The sequence below is a fragment of the Watersipora subatra genome, chromosome 5 (assembly GCF_963576615.1).
Source record: "Watersipora subatra chromosome 5, tzWatSuba1.1, whole genome shotgun sequence".
In the NCBI taxonomy this organism is placed as follows: Eukaryota; Metazoa; Bryozoa; class Gymnolaemata; order Cheilostomatida; family Watersiporidae; genus Watersipora; species Watersipora subatra.
In genome coordinates, this window is record NC_088712.1 from 60,250,041 (window position 1) to 60,270,255 (window position 20,215).

General features: G+C 33.6%; 1 protein-coding gene across 3 annotated transcripts in view; it reads right to left on the bottom strand.

Moving 5' to 3' along the window:
- The window catches only part of LOC137396354 (ATP-dependent RNA helicase DHX58-like), a 34,096-nt gene extending 16,670 nt beyond the window's left edge, over positions 1-17,426 (bottom strand). For 2 of the 3 annotated variants that reach the window (XM_068082593.1, XM_068082591.1), the window contains exons 1-12: positions 17,302-17,426; positions 16,250-16,371; positions 15,377-15,559; positions 13,981-14,112; positions 13,575-13,658; positions 13,024-13,074; positions 11,716-11,904; positions 8,540-8,605; positions 6,107-6,268; positions 4,211-4,314; positions 2,436-2,560; positions 349-490 (exon numbers count right to left, since the gene is read on the bottom strand). In XM_068082593.1, the coding sequence (XP_067938694.1) occupies positions 349-490; positions 2,436-2,560; positions 4,211-4,314; positions 6,107-6,268; positions 8,540-8,605; positions 11,716-11,904; positions 13,024-13,074; positions 13,575-13,658; positions 13,981-14,101 (1,044 nt within the window). In that variant the 5' untranslated portion in view covers positions 14,102-14,112; positions 15,377-15,559; positions 16,250-16,371; positions 17,302-17,426. The remainder of the gene's footprint in view (positions 1-348; positions 491-2,435; positions 2,561-4,210; positions 4,315-6,106; positions 6,269-8,539; positions 8,606-11,715; positions 11,905-13,023; positions 13,075-13,574; positions 13,659-13,980; positions 14,113-15,376; positions 15,560-16,249; positions 16,372-17,301) is intronic. The other variant, XM_068082592.1, reaches the window with a different exon arrangement.
- Positions 17,427-20,215: the final 2,789 nt, after the last annotated feature.

Sequence of the window (20,215 nt, forward strand, 5' to 3'; positions counted from 1 at the left end):
TAAAGGTGGGGCTGTATGTTCCACCCTTCTTCTACAGTGGCGTTTTATTAGAGGTGGCATTCAATTAAAGGTGGGGCTGTATGTTCCACCCTTCTTCTACAGTGGCGTTTTATTAGAGGTGGCATTCAAATAAAGGTGGCAATCAAATAGAGGTTTTACGGTGAAATATACATTATATGTGTATATATATACACCGTTATATATATTAACACTGAATGTTTTCTCAAAACTATAGGTTGACCTAGTTATATAGTGTATATATAACTATATAACATAACTATAATATTTGCTCAACCTGCAGTTTTGAGCAAACATTCAATGGTGTGTAGACATTTGAGCTTAGGTCACCTGGGGAAGGCTATCTCTGGAGAGCTTATGCATAAGCTTCTCATCCATATATTGGTTAAGGAGACGGTTGTAAGGGTGCCCGCCAACAGCATTGTGTAACTCATCAAATATTATGAGGCTAAACTGCCTCATGCTGCTTGCCCTAAAATATAATCAAGTGGTATCATCTGCTAACGTTGAAGTGATCCAAGCTCAGATACAGTGCTGCTAGAAATTATGAGACCACCCAATGATTCAATCCTTTGGTCATCTTGGCACTGATGCTGAAGCCATGTTACTCCATTTAATTAACACACATTGCGCATCATTAGATGCAGAAGTTCATCATATTCTAGCAGAATACACTAAAAGCCTTTTAGTTTCATGTTATAGCGGAAGTGATGAAATTAGTGTCATCATGTTATATCCATATTAATGGTAATTCAGCCATTTTACATTCCTATTGGCCCTTTTTAGGGCCACCGATTATTACAAGAGTTGTTCATATTATGTTGGAATAGTATCATAAAATTAATTAGTTGAGAATACCATAAGCTAATAACTACGCTATCTTTTGTTTTTTGTCAAGGTCAGTTACATACACTTTTTCGTTGAAAACATTTAATTGCCAAATGCTGTTATTGGAAACTCTTTCCACATTATTTGTTAAAAAATTCTGAATGTATTGGTATATGGTTTATGGTGGTTCATCACCACCAGCTAATGTCTCTTAAAATGTGAGCTGGTGTCATAATTTCTAACAGCACTGTACAACTCAAAACTACGCAGTTAAGAATGATGTTTACTGCCAGCAAAACCAGTTAGTACGAAATTTGATGGTCACTCACCAGCCACTTCTTTAATTTCTCTGAGTGTATAAGTTTTTATCCCACAGATTATTTTACATAACTGCCTAAAAGCTGACAGAGCCACTTCGGAAATTGGGGAAAATTAGCTGAGAAAAAAATTAACTACTTTTAACTATTTAAAAGCGAAGTATTAGAAAGTAAAATATTTTTAAATAAATAAAAAAAATTAAATTTGAAGTTAAAAACTAAATTTTTAAGTAAAAGGGTGAAAAGGGTGAAAGCAAACCCCGTAAAAGGGTAAAACTTAATTTTTAACTTTTTACTCAGTTAGCATGACTGTTAATCAAACTCTTATGTGAACAGTGATAAATTTTGGTATTCACCTGCTACCAATCAACTTAACACATCTACTTATTTGCTGTACAGCAATTAAATATTTCATATTTCCTAGTGCTGTGCAGAGAGTAAACAAACTGAAGGTGTTTTATAAGTTAAGTGTAACTAAGTCAGGTTCTATTATGTTTCTTGCTGGAGACAATTTTGAAAGATCACTTCTCAAAGTTACCTGTCATTAGTGAAACAGCGGACTTAACAAAACTTGGAAGCTCAAAATAATTAGGGGGAATTGTCTCCCATCTGATTCTATTTCCAAGCAAACTCTGCTGCGTAGTTTCGCTTTTTTCCAAATTAATAGTTTTCACAGAATCCGGAGAATTTGGCCGATTTGTGCCTCATACATTTCCAGTCTAGCTCTGAAGTTTCAAGTCAGTTGGACTATTAGTTGTTGAGACTTCACCAAAATACTGACAGAATTTCTAACCAACCGAGAAATGAAAAATGGCTGCTGACAGAACATTAGTTGCTAATGACACACTGAGTGACATTTTTCGTAACGAAGAATCAAAAATAGATAAAACTAAATGGCTTTTTTCTGTTTGTTTTTCAATTCATAACAAATATACAGACTGCATCAGACTCAGTGTACTGCAATCCTTATGTTTCTTCAGTTACCTCTAAATCATAACTTCTTTGAAAGAGTGAAATAAGAACTATTTAGTATCTATTTACTCTATTTGATTTCTGTTTTGTTCATTGAGTTCTGTAAGCTTGTAGTTTATCTAAGTGGTTTCATAGTTGACGGAAAGTTGTTAGTACTGTCTAGTAACAGAAGTCCTGCTTGTATATACAAGATTTCTAAGAGTTAAAGACCCAATATTATAATTAATATCACTAAGGTAATGTCTAGGATACTTATGATAGTATTTCTACAAGAAATGATGGATAGTCAGCAAAACCTACTCGAATGCTAGAAAGTAGTTGAAGACAGTCTGGGGAGTGGCCACTATGACAGACCATTCATCACCTGTCAACATCTGTTCAAGCTCATCCATGCTGTCAATATCTCCTCCAGTCAGTTTAGCACACTAGTAAATACCAACCCACTAACATTTATGAAATGGTCAGAAGTTGAGCTACTATTAACAAAAATAATTGTTCACAAATATGCAGGACTTACCAACAGCAATAAAAACTATCTATATAAATCTCAAAGTCCGTCGTTCGGTCTGTCCAGCTATAGCTATTAAAACCTAAGAATGAACAATTCGCTTCATGCTGGATTTGATCTCGGAACCTCCAATCTCTAGGCAATAATCTAACCAATTGAGCTACGCGAAATGCAATAGATTCATTAGGTGATATGAGTCGTTATGTCGACCAAAATACACATAGCACTCCGCATTACGCAATGTTACTAAAACTTGCTCTTACAGCTCTTATTGGTAAGTTTAGCAAGACAGATACTAGCTTACCCAAACTAGTGATTGGCAATGTGCCAGGTTAATGGCAAGCAACTACATTACCGCCACTGTTTATAAGCTGTTTTTAATACCCATGCAACACCGCACATCCCGCTAGGATATTATTATTTAAAAGCATATAGTATAGGCTGAAGCTAAAGTTAATGTTGGTGTCAGTTTTAACTGTTTACAATAAATGAAGCTTCAATTTTTACACCAAGCTTTTTTTAATTCAAACTTGTGAAACAGTCAGGAAATACATGACTATTAATATACATGTACGCATAATAAATATATATAGAATATAAAACTTGTTATACTAACTTGAGCAGTAAGTAATCACTGAATTTATCAGTGGTTTTCTTCGTCTCAAACAATCAGAGAATATAACACAGAATCATGTAAATATATAACTAAGTTTTTGTATAATTAAGAGTTGATGTCATTTTAAATCTTCTAAGAAATAACACATAGCAATTGCTTTATCCGTATTATGGCATGAGAGACAAAACTAGATACAATAGATAATAACATAATATACTACATACAATATATAATAACATTATATAACTAGATACAATATATAATAATATAAAATAACTAGATGCAATATATAATAACATTATATAACTAGATACAATATATAATAATATAAAATAACTAGATACAATATATAATAACATTATATAACTAGATACAATATATAATAATATAAAATAACTAGATACAATATATAATAACATAATATAACTAGATATAACCATATGATTCGATAATGCTGAAACCTACGCACAGATTGGTAGGAAACTATGCTCTAGCAAGTTAATGATAAGTTCAATATTCAATAATATTTAATAACATTCAATATTGAATAAAGTCAACTATCAAGGTAAAGCTGAAATTTCTTCTACATCCCGAAGCGTGCAATGCACTGGGAACAAATTCTAAACCTTTTTTTATTAATATCCTTCTATTCTTTGAACAATATAAAGTAAGTTTTTAAAGAAAATTAAAACGTCGGTTCAATGTAAAAAATTTGAGAATTCATTATAATTATTCCAGTTGGTTTGTAAGTTTAATCAGCGAGGCTAATCTTGGAGATTTAATAGCCAATCTCATCAAGGGGTTCGCTTTAGTTAGCCAATCTCATCAAGGGGTCCGCTTTAGTTACTACTACAGTGTTTTAGTACTAATTTGCTCCTTATCCATACAAAGCCAAAAAATCTTTAACTATGACATGCAGTCACGTCAGATATTAGAGCCATTCTCAATTACCTTAGTTGCCCATTCTACAGGAAGATGGGACTGGATAACTTCTAACTGTTGTTCAGCCAATGCTACTCTCGGAGCCAGAAACAGTATCTTTATTGTTCTTCTCCCTAAAACAGTAAACCTTACCGTGTGAGCTCTTCACTAGCAAATATGAAAGACTGCTTTTTGAAGTACCCATAAGTTTATCGTAACTAGTTAAACATACACCACAGTCTAATGTAGAAAGATGCAAAAAATAAATACAGGAAATAATAATGTATATATTTAAATAAATGGTTAAGTATAGAGGCTGACCTACCTTGTTTCTACCTTCTTTAAGTCATGGCAGTTTCATACATTTTTTTATTTATAGAACAAAATATATAATGTATATACATATTTTTAGTATATATTTCATAATTACATAAATTATATAATGTTAATGAATGGTTAAGTATAGAGTTTCGGTTATTTTTGTTATCTTATCCAGCTACTGCTAGCTTCACCATTCAGGTTCGTCAGGCTGATAAGAAATAAATGAAACTCTATACTTGACCATTCATTATATGTATACATATTATCTATTTTATTATATAAACAAAAAATGTTATCTAAATTCGTATAGACAGACTATTGTACACTAATATATTAAAATAAAAGTGTTATATACATACATATACATGTATAGATAACACTTTCACTTTAATAGAATAATATATAATATATACATATTTATATAATACTTCTATTTATATAATAAAATATATAATGTCTATACATATACATCATAACTGAAGAAAATAAGTGAACTTGTACATATATTGAACAATCTATTTATTAATGCTTCCTAACTTGTTATACTCATATTGTAACTACTTATAAAGATGCAATCTATCTATACATTAATAGATCCTAAAATGATAAAAACTGGAGTTGTGCTCTTTAAGCAAAAAGCAAAGCAGTGTAGGCATTCTTGGAGAAGCTTGTTCACAGCATCATAAAGCTTCAGTCCTTTCCTACCGTCTGATGATTGACACAAATGACTTTTAACCAAAATTTGTTCTCATCTATTCTATAGCTGACGCAATGCATTACATAACATTACATATCGAACGCTTATTTATTTGACTGCAAAGATGAGTTGTCTATATTTTTAAAATCAATCTATGTTGAAGCACCCAACTAAAAACACTAGAGTTAACTTAGAGTTAAGCTGGCAGGTTTAAAGAAAGAGATTGAAATCAAATTCAACACTAGAGGATTTAGAAGCAGAAACACTTAATCAAAGATCTTCTTGATTTCTCTTTGGGCTCTCCCTAAACTTGAAGAGGCTTTGAAAAGACTCGAATGATCAAATCACTCGCAAAATCAGATGCAGAAAAACTGATTATATTTCACGAAAACAAGTCACCGACAGGATTTGAATTCATTACTTACAATCATAAGGCTGATTCGTATTTACGAAATAGACACAGAATGTTTTACGAAAATGGAAACTAAAATTAAAACAAAACTATTTTCTGTAAAGTGAGAAGTTTATATAGATGCACTAGCTGTACTACCCGACGTTGCCGGAGTAATAAAAAAGTCTTTGGACAGAAAATTTATTTTTTATATAACATATCGTATACAACATTTACCATTCTAACTTTTAAACTTCATATCATGAGAAAATATTTTTAAGCAGTTTAAATGAATGAAGAGGAAAAAGAAAAACACTGTAAAGGTTTTCAACCTTTTTCAAAAAACTACAACTTTTAAATTTCATATTATGAAAGAAGTTTTTTGTTGAAATAAATTAGGAAGAAAAATAAAATTGTAAATGTGTATAAATGAAAATGTGAAATCATTAGCAAGTAATGGCTAAATATAATATGTTTAGATTAGTTAGTTTGTAGCATTACCAAGATAAACTAATACCTGCTGTTTGCAAGTGCTTCCAGATGGCATGGATGGCTATTGGTGTTTTTCCAGTACCAGTAGGAAGTATGATGATGTCATTGAGCTGGTTGAGAATATTATGACTTATCTCCTCTTGATAACCTCTCAACTTGAACATTGGATCCTTAGCATCCTTAGCGCCTATGAGTTTGTAAGTGAATAGCATGCAGAGACAATCAGTGATATATTATTCCCAAATTGGCCAATGAGGGAGCCCTCGCAGTTGGCCAATAAACGATGAAGTGAACATTTATAGCTAATCAATAAGGAAACCTTTACAGCCAGCTAATGAGCCAATTATAAAGGCTGGCAATGATAAGTAGATTTATTCTGATGTACACCCGCTAAACAGGTTTTACCGAATATGTTGATTTTAAAACGTATCCATTGCTAAGCAATTGCAACAAAACTATCTACGTTTACATACATTTGTCATAGTTTTTTTATTTTTATTTTATCTTAATTTTCACACCAAGAACGTCGAGTGAGGTGAAGGGACCATGAGAATTTATGAGGACTATGAGACTATGAGTACTTCATGCGTTCCATTCATTTGATATCCTATTTTTATTAATACATTTTTCTATTTTTCCTTTTTCTCATTTCATTTACAACTAAATTATTGTAGACCCTAAAACATAGTCGGTGGCTCCAGTATTCGACCTTCCGTCCTACTGCAAAAATTTCAAAGCTCCGAGTGGTGTGAAGACAAATAGAGTCAACTAAAGCAAACATTAGTTTTAATTGCAGACACAAACAGTCGTTTTGTCTGGGTTGTATGATAAAATTGTTTAGATGTATCTGCACAAATATTCACTATCGCGCCACTCGCTTTGGCTCAGGTACATAATTTGAACTGTTGCTTGTCGTCGCTCCTCTATCCAAAGAATATTTGAATCCTTTCTTAACTTTGTAAAGCTAGACACGTCATTTCATTTAAAGATAAACCGCCGAGCTCAGTTCTGAAACTCTTCCAACTTATCTACGGTTGGATGGTCTAAGTTCAAGTAGGAATCCGACACCTGGCAAACCTGGCACACCTGGCACACCTGGCAATTATACTCCAAGACTGGCCTAACAGTAATCGGGATATTTTCAGCTAAGGATTTTCAATCTAATTTGATTACAAAGAGCATGCGTCACAAGGAAAGGTCAGCAAATGAGTTGATTATAACAGTTTTACTAATTCGTGTGAAGGCAGCCATGGGCTAGTGGTCTAGAATGCATGACCACAGGTCGGGGTTTAATTCTCCAAAAGGTCACTGGTGGTGACAGGGATGACATCCCATCTTAAACTATAACTGTCACGAACAACTTTTATCCTATTTACTAGGTAAATCAGACATGCTGATTCCACTTTTGTACTCAAAATAAAGATTAGTCCACTAACTTTCAGAGTAATGAAGGCTTTTTTACAGCATTTTAATATCGGTCTTGAAAACAACACGATCGGCATAACAAGCTCCGCCCATAAATACGTGACGTAACCTAGCTTTTTAGGAACAGAAGTTACGTAGGGATGTTTAGACCGATTTAGAATAATAGATATGGGTGTTTTAAAATCCATTAATATCTAAATTCAGCTTTAAAAATAATATCAGTCTTTTTTGAAAGGTAGATGAGCTATTTAACATTGCATATTTAAAAAAGCGCGATAACAACGCTAGCTTGTGATAAAACTGCGCTTTTTGAGCTCATTTTCCTCGGTGTCCAGCCCATTTAAACGTCATGTAACAAGCTACGAGCAATTTTAAATAGTTTATATATCTTTCATAAAAATCAGAAATTATTTTACAGGCTGGATTTAAATAATAATGGGTTTTAAGACACCCATCTCTATTATTCTAAATCGGACTAAACATTCCTAACTTCCGTTCCTGAAAAAGCTAGGTTTCGTCACATATTTATGGGCGGAGCTTGTAATGCCGATTGTGTTGTTTTCGAAACGGATATTGAAACGCTTTAAAAAAGCCTAAATGACTTTGAAGGTTAGTGGATTAATCTTTATTTTGAGCACAAAATCGGAATTAGCGTGTCTTATTTACCTAGGAACAATGATAAAAGTTGTACGTGACAGTTATGGTTTAAATTGTTCTCCACAACTGGGCATGTCTCTAGTTGTTGAGGTTTCCCTCTCAGTAGACTCAGACATGTCCAGCCAAAATTACAGAGTCATTGCTTGTACAACAATGTTCTTTCAAAACATACCAGCCTCTCCTTGCAATAAGCTAAGCAGACATCATCCTTGACCTTTGATGGATTGCACAAACACAATTCACTATTCACGAGTGAGCTGGTTATTAGTGAAGCAGGCAATATGTCAGTGTTATAAAATACTTGAAAACATTTTAAGAACATTGAGCTTATGTAAATGATGTAACTACCTTCTTATTGGTAGATGAAATGACTCACTTGTTTTAGAGGCTAAGGAGTGTCTGGGTGTGGCTTGTGGTAAAGCACTTGAAATAGTCGCAGCCGCTACAATATATTTTAATATTAAGTTGTTTTTAAATGACAGTCAACAAACAGCCAAATTACGCAAATATATCTCATTTGAGTTGAAACTTGTAGCGTCACAGGGGCCACGAGGTTCACCTAGTTTTGTGAACAAGCATACCTTTACAACCACATTTTCTGTTTTAATTCACGGGCTGAATATGGATTTCATTGACACACTTTTTATACGACCAAAGCCAAGAAATCTTTGAGGGCAATGACTCCATATACTGATTTTATTTTAGGTATATGATTTTTTAGGTATGGTCAGCCAATAATCAACTACCAAGAAACTTACCAGGTCAACAAATCCCATAAAGACTCTAGCAATTGTTTTGAAAATATCATTACCAGCTGCTTTAACAATCTTCAACCTAATATCCGTTCTCTTAGCAGATAAAGGAATTTTAAATGCTATTTGTCAAACTATTTATTTGATTTCAAAGGCTAACTGTTAACTTTTTTTACTACTTTTATATGGCCCAACTTGAAAAACATTTCTATTTTTGAAATGAAATAACTGCCAATAATAGTAATATATATATATATACATAGATATATATATACATATATATATATATATACTAGTTATATATATACACTAGTTATATGTATATACTAGTTATATATATACTAGTTATATATATATATACTAGTTATATATATACACTAGTTATATATATATACTAGTTATATATATACACTAGTTATATATATATACTAGTTATATATATACTAGTTATATATATATATAACTAGTGTATATATATAACTAGTGTATATATATCTATATGTATATATATATATATAACTAGTATATATATAACTAGTATATATATATAACTAGTGTATATATATAACTAGTATATATATATATAACTAGTATATATATAACTAGTATATACATATAACTAGTGTATATATATAACTAGTATATATATAACTAGTATATATATATAACTAGTATATATATAACTAGTATATATATAACTAGTATATATATATAACTAGTGTATATATATAACTAGTATATATATATATAACTAGTATATATATAACTAGTATATACATATAACTAGTGTATATATATAACTAGTATATATATAACTAGTATATATATATAACTAGTATATATATAACTAGTATATATATAACTAGTGTATATATATAACTAGTATATATATAACTAGTATATATATATAACTAGTGTATATATATAACTAGTATATATATATATAACTAGTATATATATAACTAGTATATACATATAACTAGTGTATATATATAACTAGTATATATATAACTAGTATATATATATAACTAGTGTATATATATAACTAGTATATATATAACTAGTATATATATATAACTAGTGTATATATAACTAGTATATATATAACTAGTATATATATATCTATGTATATATATACACTAGTTATATATATACTAGTATATATATATCTATGTATATATATATATACTAGTTATATATATACTAGTTATATATATATATACATATAGATATATATACACTAGTTATATATATACACTAGTTATATATATATATAACTAGTATATATATATACTAGTTATATATATATAACTAGTATATATATATACTAGTTATATATATATAACTAGTATATATATATACTAGTTATATATATATAACTAGTATATATATATATATACTAGTTATATATATATACTAGTTATATATATATATACTAGTTATATATATATAACTAGTATATATATAACTAGTATATGTATATAATTAGTATATATATATATATATATATATATATATATATATATATATATATATAACTAGCTATATATATATATAACTAACAAGGTGAGTAGATCAAGTGCTAGCACCAGTTATGGCGGCCAATATTCTTTAAAATTGCATATTTTTACATTTCGTAAAATGATCCTGATATTAGAGAAATGTATGAGACATATCGGCCAGTCTAAACATATAACAGAGTCCGCCAGTGTTTCCCACTAAACACTTACCATAAGTCACCTCTGTATCTATTCAGCAAAGTCTGTGATAGCAAACATGAGCCACTTCTGAACTTATTGAATTTGACTGCGGATATGTCTGATTCTAGACAGCTTTTATTCCTGTGCATGTTTGTTTAATCAATTGCCATACAAACCTGTTGTGGTTATCTATGCTAGCTATAAAGTTAAAATGCGAGTACATAGATTACACTATCATGCTTGCAAAAAATTAGGGTAAAAATTTGTTGTTTAAAGCTAATGTGGATATCTAGCATTTAGCATATTCCTAGGTCGAATCGTTTCCCATTTGTTTAGTTTTCTCTAATATAGTATTTGAGCTAGCAATACAAACTTTAACACTACTGTTGTGGCAATAGTTATGGATGGAACCTTGTCTTGTTCAAGCGTCTGCAAGCAGGTACTGTAAGCGGATTAGCTCAGTAAAATATTGTAGTATCTATAATCCTAAACACTAGTACTTACTAGTACAGAGTACCTATGAGTGATAGTACTAATACATATAATAGTAGTACTAGGTGAATGCCCATTGTTGCACAATAATAAAACAATTAGCCAATAATTTTGAGTAACTTACCTGGTAAGCCAGTAAATGTAAGCTTATTTTTACTAAAATAATTACCATGCTTGCAGACAGCTTAATAATCATTACGTTGCGTAACTGTCAACAGCGCTAGTTAATGACCCCAAAATCTTCAAATGTGATTATTTTAACTGATGTAATGGATGAGCTAACAGGCATTGACAGATGGGCTATCATAGTGTAGTGGGTTAGATCGCTGATCTGCTGACCGGAAGGTTTGAGATCAAATCATCTGTGATACAGATTTTTCATTCCTAGATTTTAATCACTATGACTGGACAGATGACAAACTTTGAGACTTACAGATATGTTCCAACATGAAAGAGGCTTCTGCAATGAATGATGCATTCTGTGATACTCTTGAGGAACTTTGTGCTAGATAGACTTTTAATCACATAGTATTTACTTAAGTGATTTGAAATCAGATGCATCTCTGAAGTTACTAAGCTGACAGTTAAAGTGGGAGGAGATTACTTACAAAACTCCGCGAGCATGAGAGGGTTTTGTTCGTGTTCTGAGACTGCGGAAAGTCCTACTGGCAGTGCAATAGAATCAGCCTGCCCGTTGGCCTCAGTCAAAGATCTTCTAGGACGAGGAACAGGACGAGAAACAGATCGAGGGGCAGGTTGTGGCTTCTCAACTTGATTGCGGTTAGCTGAAGTGAGGCCTTGAAACAAGGCATTTGCCAATGAATGAAACAGAAGTTTTGGAAGACACAAATAGATTACTCTCTATATATATTTAGAGCATTATAGTACCTATTATCAAGGTCAGAATCCTTATGAGCTATAGCATAGTGTATATAAGTTAGTACATTCCCTCATCAGCAGGTAACTTCATGGCCATAGCTTTGTGTTAATAAGGTGTGTTTGTCACTTTTTATTAAAGGTGTGTTAATTAATCCTTGTCAAAAGTGTGTTAATCACTTCTTATCAAAGGTGTGTTAATTAATCTTTGTCAAAGGTATGTTAATCATTTCTTGTCAAGAGTGTGCCAATCAATCTTTGTCAAAGGTTTGGGAATAATTCTATGTCAAAGGTGTGTTAATCATCCCATGTCAATGGTGTGTTAATGACAGACAATGAAAACCAGCCAATTCAAAAATCAAAACCTCAAAAAATAATGTCACAGTGAGTGACGGTGGATGGCACATGGTTGTTTGTGAAAACTGACTAATAAAAAACTGACTTGGAAGTTATCAATGTCATATTTGGGCTGCAAGGTGCAAAGATTTCTGTGACGCAAAAGACTTGAAGCTCTCGGTGGTTATAGATCTCCTTAGCACGCGATGTCACTCGTACAATTTTGCAAAATCTCACATACACATGACATCACGCATGGCGTCATTCACAAAGTTCAACTGATTGAACTTTTACTATATTAATATAATGCTACAGCTTGCATGGGTACTGATGAATGTAAACTTCAGTTTGTGGCTGCAACAATTTTGTATCTTCACTCCTAGATGAGAGTCAATTAGGAATTCAACCCTAATAACAATGATTATCCTTGACATAGAATTACTAAAATAGCAAAATCTTTTTTAGCTGTTTAATGCAAACTAGATCCTACGCATACAATGCAGTGAATAGTTATGAATTACAATCATATGATACATCATCAAGGTGCATTTCAGGGATGTTAGGGATGTTTGATTACTTATTGGGTATGACTTCAATTCCCACCTTAGTAAATGAATGATGTTACCACTGAAAGACTACAATAACCACTATGCTAGACCACTCAGAAACACATATCTAAGAATGGCGTGTACAAGTACACTGACCTGATTGTGTGAGCTCACAGTCACTAACCATTGGAGTTGTCATGAGAGCACCTGCAAGTGTCATCATAGCTGTTGAATGCCAAAGATAACAGATCGACGAGACAGCAAGCATACGTAAAATGTGTAATCACCTTTGTTTAATCTTCTGTGAATTTTTATTGAGATGTATTAGATTCAAGTATGAATGATTACACAGAGAGAGAAAGGTATATCTTTGTAACAACTATACATACGTTTTAGCATAAATCAACAAGTCACCAACTAACGTTAAACCTCACACATACATGTGTAGTCAGTTTCAAAATTGTAACCACACAAAAGTTATGCCTAAAAAGCGCTATTGTAAAATAAACTTTCTAAAATAAAAGTAGTGTGTTTCAACATGTTTCTTGTAGTTGTAAATGAGACAAGACTTGACAAATGAACACAAAGCAAAACATAACGGAAACCCAAAGCTCCCATAGACTTATTGGGTGATCCAAAAGCTATATTGTTTGCATCTATGACATGTACATGTATCTATGACAAATTTCAAGGACAGGAGGATGTACCTGGAACTGGCTCAATGGTAGATGGAGGTGGTAGGTCAGCACCTTTCTTCGCAAACATTGAAGTCTGTACTGATGAGCCATTTTCTAAAAAATATATTACGGCAACCATAAATAGCACAAGATTGCGGTATCACACTAAATAAAACAAACATAGTACACAGAATTATAATATGACTCCGAAATCACCAGGGAGCCAATCCAGCATATGAACATACAATGACTGGCAGGAATAGATATTATCTGCTTATTAGGCATCTGCAGCAGAGAAATGGGTTCCATTTCTTCCACTGGTTCTAAGCAGCCATTTGGGTTCAGATTATACGCTGGTTCATCTACACCCTCAGGAAACTTGAGAACACACAAAAACTGCCATGCTCTTCTACTAGATTTGTCTGAGTTGTCTTACCTTCAGCGAGTTGAAAACTTTGCAAATCCAAACGCAGAGAAAGGTCATTATCAGGATTGGAGTGGTTTGTCAGCACCCCAGTTGTGCTGAGGTCCTCCTGCCTCATCGGAGCAGAATCCATTTCATGAAAAACTAAAGAATGTGCCAAAAAACTCATATAGTGATCACCAGTAGGAAGGCAAGTCCTTGGTTTTATTTTTTTTCAATTGTCAATGACCGAGTTGCAGTCATGTGACCTAACTATTAATAGGTCACCCAGATACATGTATTTGTTCCATACTAGTACTATGTAGCTTATAGAACATGATACAAATGTAGCTAAGTGAGGAGCTGTGACTGTTAAATCAGAATGTGGCCATCTGTATTTCTTTCTCACTACTCCTCAACCCCTCAGACACACCATTATAATGAATGTTATATAAACAAGGCATAATCCATAGCCCCAGGAGCATTGGTCAGTAATTCATTTATGTCTAGCAGAAATTTTTAAGTCTATTGGCTGTTGCATAACACTTAATCTCCAAAGTATCTTTAATAATCCTACAAAATGAACAGCTAGGCTTATTTATTGTGTTTTTTCAAATAAACATGTTTTAGACTATGATAACAATTTCTGTAAAATGATAAAATTTCCCTGAATGGCTAAGCCATTGAATCCAACTTTGTTTGCTCAAGCTAGTACAAACATACAAGCTTAAACAGGATTTCAGCAGAACCATGTCAACTGCAAAATTCTAAAAAATATTGTAATAGATATACTAAGGTGAGCTTGTCTAATTGCCATACGCTTTCCGCTATTCTCGAATTAGCTCCGTAATTCAGAAGCCAGCTTGCGAGAAAAGCCCATAGACTAACACTCAGCACTTGCTATATAAGCAACTGAGCTCCAGTAGTGTTGGGGAACAAAGACCACAGAGCAAGGAACTGCGAACTACAAAGCCAAGAACTAGAAGGCAAAGAGTTACATTCTTTATCACAGTAAAGATTAGCCGCGGTAACATTAATTTACCTCTGCGCAGCTTTGTGCATTTATATATTTTTGACATCCTTGCATTGACAAGTATAATTGTTAGAGTTATTTCACAAACTCATTTCAGCATTGCGCTTTATGACCTTGAATTGTACTGTTCTGTCATTTTAGAGCTTGAATAATAAAGAGGCACACTTATTCACCAGTCAACTTGCTTGCAACAACTAGTTATGCATGCAAGCTATTACTCATTCAGTATCAGTATAAGACAACTTGTACGCATAACCCACTCGCAAGTGGCTAGTCAGCGCTGACTTCCACAACAATATGCTTTTGTTAACTCATTCCTAAGTATTGCGGTGGTTCTTCACTATTTTTACAATAAAAAACAGCTCGCTGGGTGTCAGTACATGTATAAACTATTACCAAAGTATTATGGTCTGATCTAGGAAAGTCGGAGTCATTCAGCTTTTCATGAGTTTATTTGAGAAAAGCTGCACCATAAGATTTGTCTTCTGCTTCTTGCAGCTGCCTCCGATGCGCAGCGACTTTGGGTTCTTCAAGATCCAGTAAGCAGAAATTGAGAGCTCCCGACAACCTCAACTAACACTGTGAAAGTAGAAATCTAAAATGAATGTTTTGATGCTAATGTGATGGATTTGCCGAGCTTCTTTAATAAGTGTTCAGCTATTCTCGGATTAGCCTTGTAATTCAGAAGCCAGCTTGCGTGGAAAGCCCGTGGATTAACACCCAGCACTTGCTATATAAGCAAAAGTGCTCCAGTGTTAAGGGGGAGAACAAAGAGCAAGGAATACGGACTACAATCGACAAAACTACATGTACAAGACTGAGAATTACGTTCCTAATCATCATTGAGAACGGCGTGGTGACATTAACTTACATCTGTGCAGTTTTGTGTATACATATATATCTTGACATTCTTACATTTACAAGTGTAACTGTTTGAGCACTTATTTGTAAATCATTTCAGCATTATGCTTGATTGTATTGAGTTGTATCTAATTGTTCTGTCTTTTCATGCTTATAGATATGATATGTGCAAACTAGCACATAGAAACAAAGAACTAGAAATTATACATAGTAGGCTATAGCTAACGCAGTTGCCCTTCCGAAACAAAAGCCTCGATTCATGACTGGCATATCCTATGAACTAAGTATTACCATCTAATTATACATACTTCAACGGAACCAATGCTGATGTAGGAATGAATAATTTAACCTTGAAAGACACACATCATTGGATCCCTTATGGCTCAAATAAGGGTAAAGACAGCCTACCAGTTTCTAGATACTGCCTTTGAGTGGTTGATTTTAGAATAAGAAATCTGCAGCTCCCAATCTCGGTGAGCTCCAGAGACTTGAAGTTGGATAACACTCAGAGGTAGATGTACGGACGAGCCCTGCAACAAGTCGCAAGCCTAAGTACTTTGGTGAGTTAATGTGCTCTCTAGTTGTCTATGATTTATAGCCTGTAAATACTTATCATAACTAATTAACGGGATAATTAGATAGAGCAAGAGCTTGTGTCATAAAGAGCCATACTTATCCACCAGTCACTTTGCTTGCAATAATTACAGTTGTGCATGAGAGCTATTACACATTCGGTATAAGACAACTTGTACGCAGAACCCACTCGCAAGTGGCAGTCAGCACTCGCATCCACAGCACTACCTATTAGATGAGCTCTCATATGTGTTTCAAGATGTAGTCTGCAGTCTTGCCATCGCTTTCCATTTGTGGCCTATTCTAGGAAACGAAGCCACCACCCAAGTCGACGACCCAACCTTGGTACAACCAATGATATACAGCCTCCCATGGGGGGCTGTATATCATTGGTACAACTACCTATTGCACAAGCGTTCACTTACACGACAAGCACGAATCCGGATAGACTCGGCTTTGCTGAACTAACACTTGTTATAATCTCATAACGGCGACTCCAGCGTTTTCTGCTCAACAAATTTTCACAGTACATACATTAACTCCTAGCAGAAGTGAGTTAGTATTAGTACTGTAAGAGTATTAGAACTGTATTAGTAACTCAATTCGAGCTTTCGTTCAAAACTGATTGCACTCTCACAACTTAACCTCTATATATTGTTTAATAAAAAGGCCTATCAATTACATTATACTTAAAAGCAAACCGTTTTATTCATTTAACAAAAAACTTGTAGTTGCTAGATAATTTTCTAAATTTTAAAGCATCTAGAGCTCACTATTTATTACGACAAAATACTTTTTTGTTTGAAACTGTACAGCAAGTTTATATCAAAAAGTATTAAAAGAAAATTAACCGTTCGCGAGTTCCTACATCAGTTGTTAAAACTTACCCTTAAGCACTTAAAAACTATTATCTATTTCGATGGCAATCATTCAATGAATTGACGAGCCATTACGCTGCGCTACCGATAGCTAGTTAATTCAACTACATAGTTATGTTGGAAAGTAGAGTGGGGAATTCCCGATGATGATGATCCCATCGAAGGGAATCGCGATCAATTACTAAGAAATCTAACGAATTCCATTGGCTAAATTCCATTCGGAAATAACTAACGCAGGCTATAATTATAGAACTTGCGCAACATCGGCCTTATATCACTCTATCCAGTATCTTCGTGGTCGCTGTTCATTTTGCCAAACGGCCAAATTGAACAAATTTATGCCATTAATGAACCATATAATTTTTATGATGTATCAGTTACAGAAATTAATAGCGCATGGGATTACATTTTTATGCTTGCTCAGCTATTTATACGTTTATCAATTAAATAAATGCAAATCAGCTTATGTGGTAAAGTTATCGAAAGTATGATGAGTATTGTTGTAACAAACTGGTCATTCAACAACAAAATCTACCTTAAAAGTTTCAGGTGTTCTAATAGAACTAGCTACCACCACAGCCACTTAAAATATGCTTATGTTAGCAAATAGCTTACGCTTCCTTACAAATGCAATGGCGAAGCACAGGTTAGTAAATATTCTACGTAGTATCCGTAATCTTCTTCGTTTATCCTCGAAACCCCCTTTTTGGGAATAGGGAAGGCTGGTTGATCTCCTTGATGGTCTGTAATTTCTTTTTTTTACTAAAATGTCTTTTGTACCCATAGATAGAAAAAACATTTTTTACAATAAAACAGTACAACATTTGTTCAATCTAGTAGGAACATGAAAGGCATGAAAAAGCAGTATGCAGAATTTTAAAAGATGATGCTAATTTCTTCTTCACATTAATCACAGTAGCTCCAGGTGGGGGCTTTAGAGTGATATGTCTACTGATGCATGAGTCTGTGGTTAGATTGTCATTTCTGTTATAAGGTTTGGGAGATGATAAAATAGTTTGCACAGACAAAGTTACAGACACGGTGGAAGGGTTTGTGATGGAGGTATTAAGTCATGTGTTTAATAATAATAATACTATGAAATGGTATGAGACTAGTTAAGTTTCCTAGTGGTTTCCTACGTGGTAAGAAACTGAAAAGGTAATGATCCAGTGTTACATGTAAAGGCTTTTGTACCAGATCTTAACTGATCCAGATCGTAACGTACCAGATTATAACTTGCTCATATGCGTCATTCAGACTTGGGAACTTATCATGATCTTTGATAATTTCAAAAAGCATGTTGCTATGGGCACTAGTTTTCCTGTCTTTTAGCAAATCTAAATTTTACCCTTCTCTTGCTACCATTACTAAGAAATCTCTCCCATGGCATTTTTAATAAACCTGATAGCCTGTGACTGAATTCTTTCAAGCACATCTATTTGCTTCACCCTGTATGGATCCCAAGCTTCCATTACATATTCCAGTACAGTCTACATAAGGAGAGCTATGCTACATACTTCACTTTGGGGAAATTGAAATAGTACATGTTTTCTCAATCCAAGCATCCTAGATGCTTTTTACACACTGTTTCAACATGCACACCCCAGGTAACACCTCTACTGATATTCATACCTAAATATTTTATAATTTCTACATAGCTCAAAAATTGACCGCATAGGTGGTAATTTTCAATGTATCTTGTCCAAACCCTATAACATGTGATTTTACAGGATTGAACTGCATCTTCCATTTATTTGCCCATGTATTAAGTCTGTTAAGGTCAACCTGAAATTTTATGCAGTCCTGTTTTGATTAAATATCACGGTAAAGCAAGCCATCATTGGCATAAAGCCTGATTTGTGAATGTTTAATCATATTAACTATGTCATTTATGTATAGGATAAACGACATTGGACCTAGAACAGATTTTGAACATTGAGTTGCATAGTTATAAGATTTTACTAATATTTATCTTAGCATACGAAAACACCGGTTTATTGCAGTAAACAGTATTTGCCCCAAAGTAAATCAGAATACACAAAAGCACAAGTTTATTTGGAAGCAATCATGAAAAAGGAATAAGTATTAAACATGGCTTCAATTGTAAAGTCTTACAAAGCTTTCAAGTAGGTTTTAGGCAAAAAAGGTTTTCTAAGTAGAGTCAGGGTTTCTGAATGGCCAAACATCACTCAAATAGGCTTGATAAAGTTTCCTTTTATTTACGATCGTAACAAGCCACAAAATCCAATAACTCATTCACTGCTGGCTATGCTCCTTCTGAAATGAACGCTTGCAATAGTACAATATGCATGTAGCACCATTGTCGTAGGTGTGGTCGTTTAGTAAAATCAATATATTTCAAAGAATATCGTGTCATACATGTCAGATATCACTTAAAACGAGAAGAGTTATTGCGGAAGCTACATCAAAAGTAGCTGCTTGTCATCATATGTGTAACAATGGGCCTATTCAAATTCATAACAGTAAGATTGGATTAGTTTCCAAAAAAGTGTCCGCTGAAGGTTCACCCTAGTTAAGCTTTGCAGATTTTTGTTGGCTAACAATTGCCAGGACCGTTGGTGAACGCAACAGCTTTTAAGCCTTCATGAAGTCGTGGCACTTTGCAGTGAGACCAGTAAATAATAACTAGTTTGCATTCCTTCAGGTTTAGCCACTGTATTAGGCAGGTAATATGGCAGGTGATGTAGCAGGTGATATGGCAAGTGATATGGCAGGTGATGTAGCAGGTGATATGGCAGGTGATGTAGCAGGTGATATGGCAGGTGATGTAGCAGGTGATATGGCAGGTGATGTAGCAGGTGATGTAGCAGGTGATATGGCAGGTGATGTAGTAGGTGATATGGCAGGTGATATGGCAGGTGATATGGCAGGTGATGTAGCAGGTGATATGGCAGATGATGTA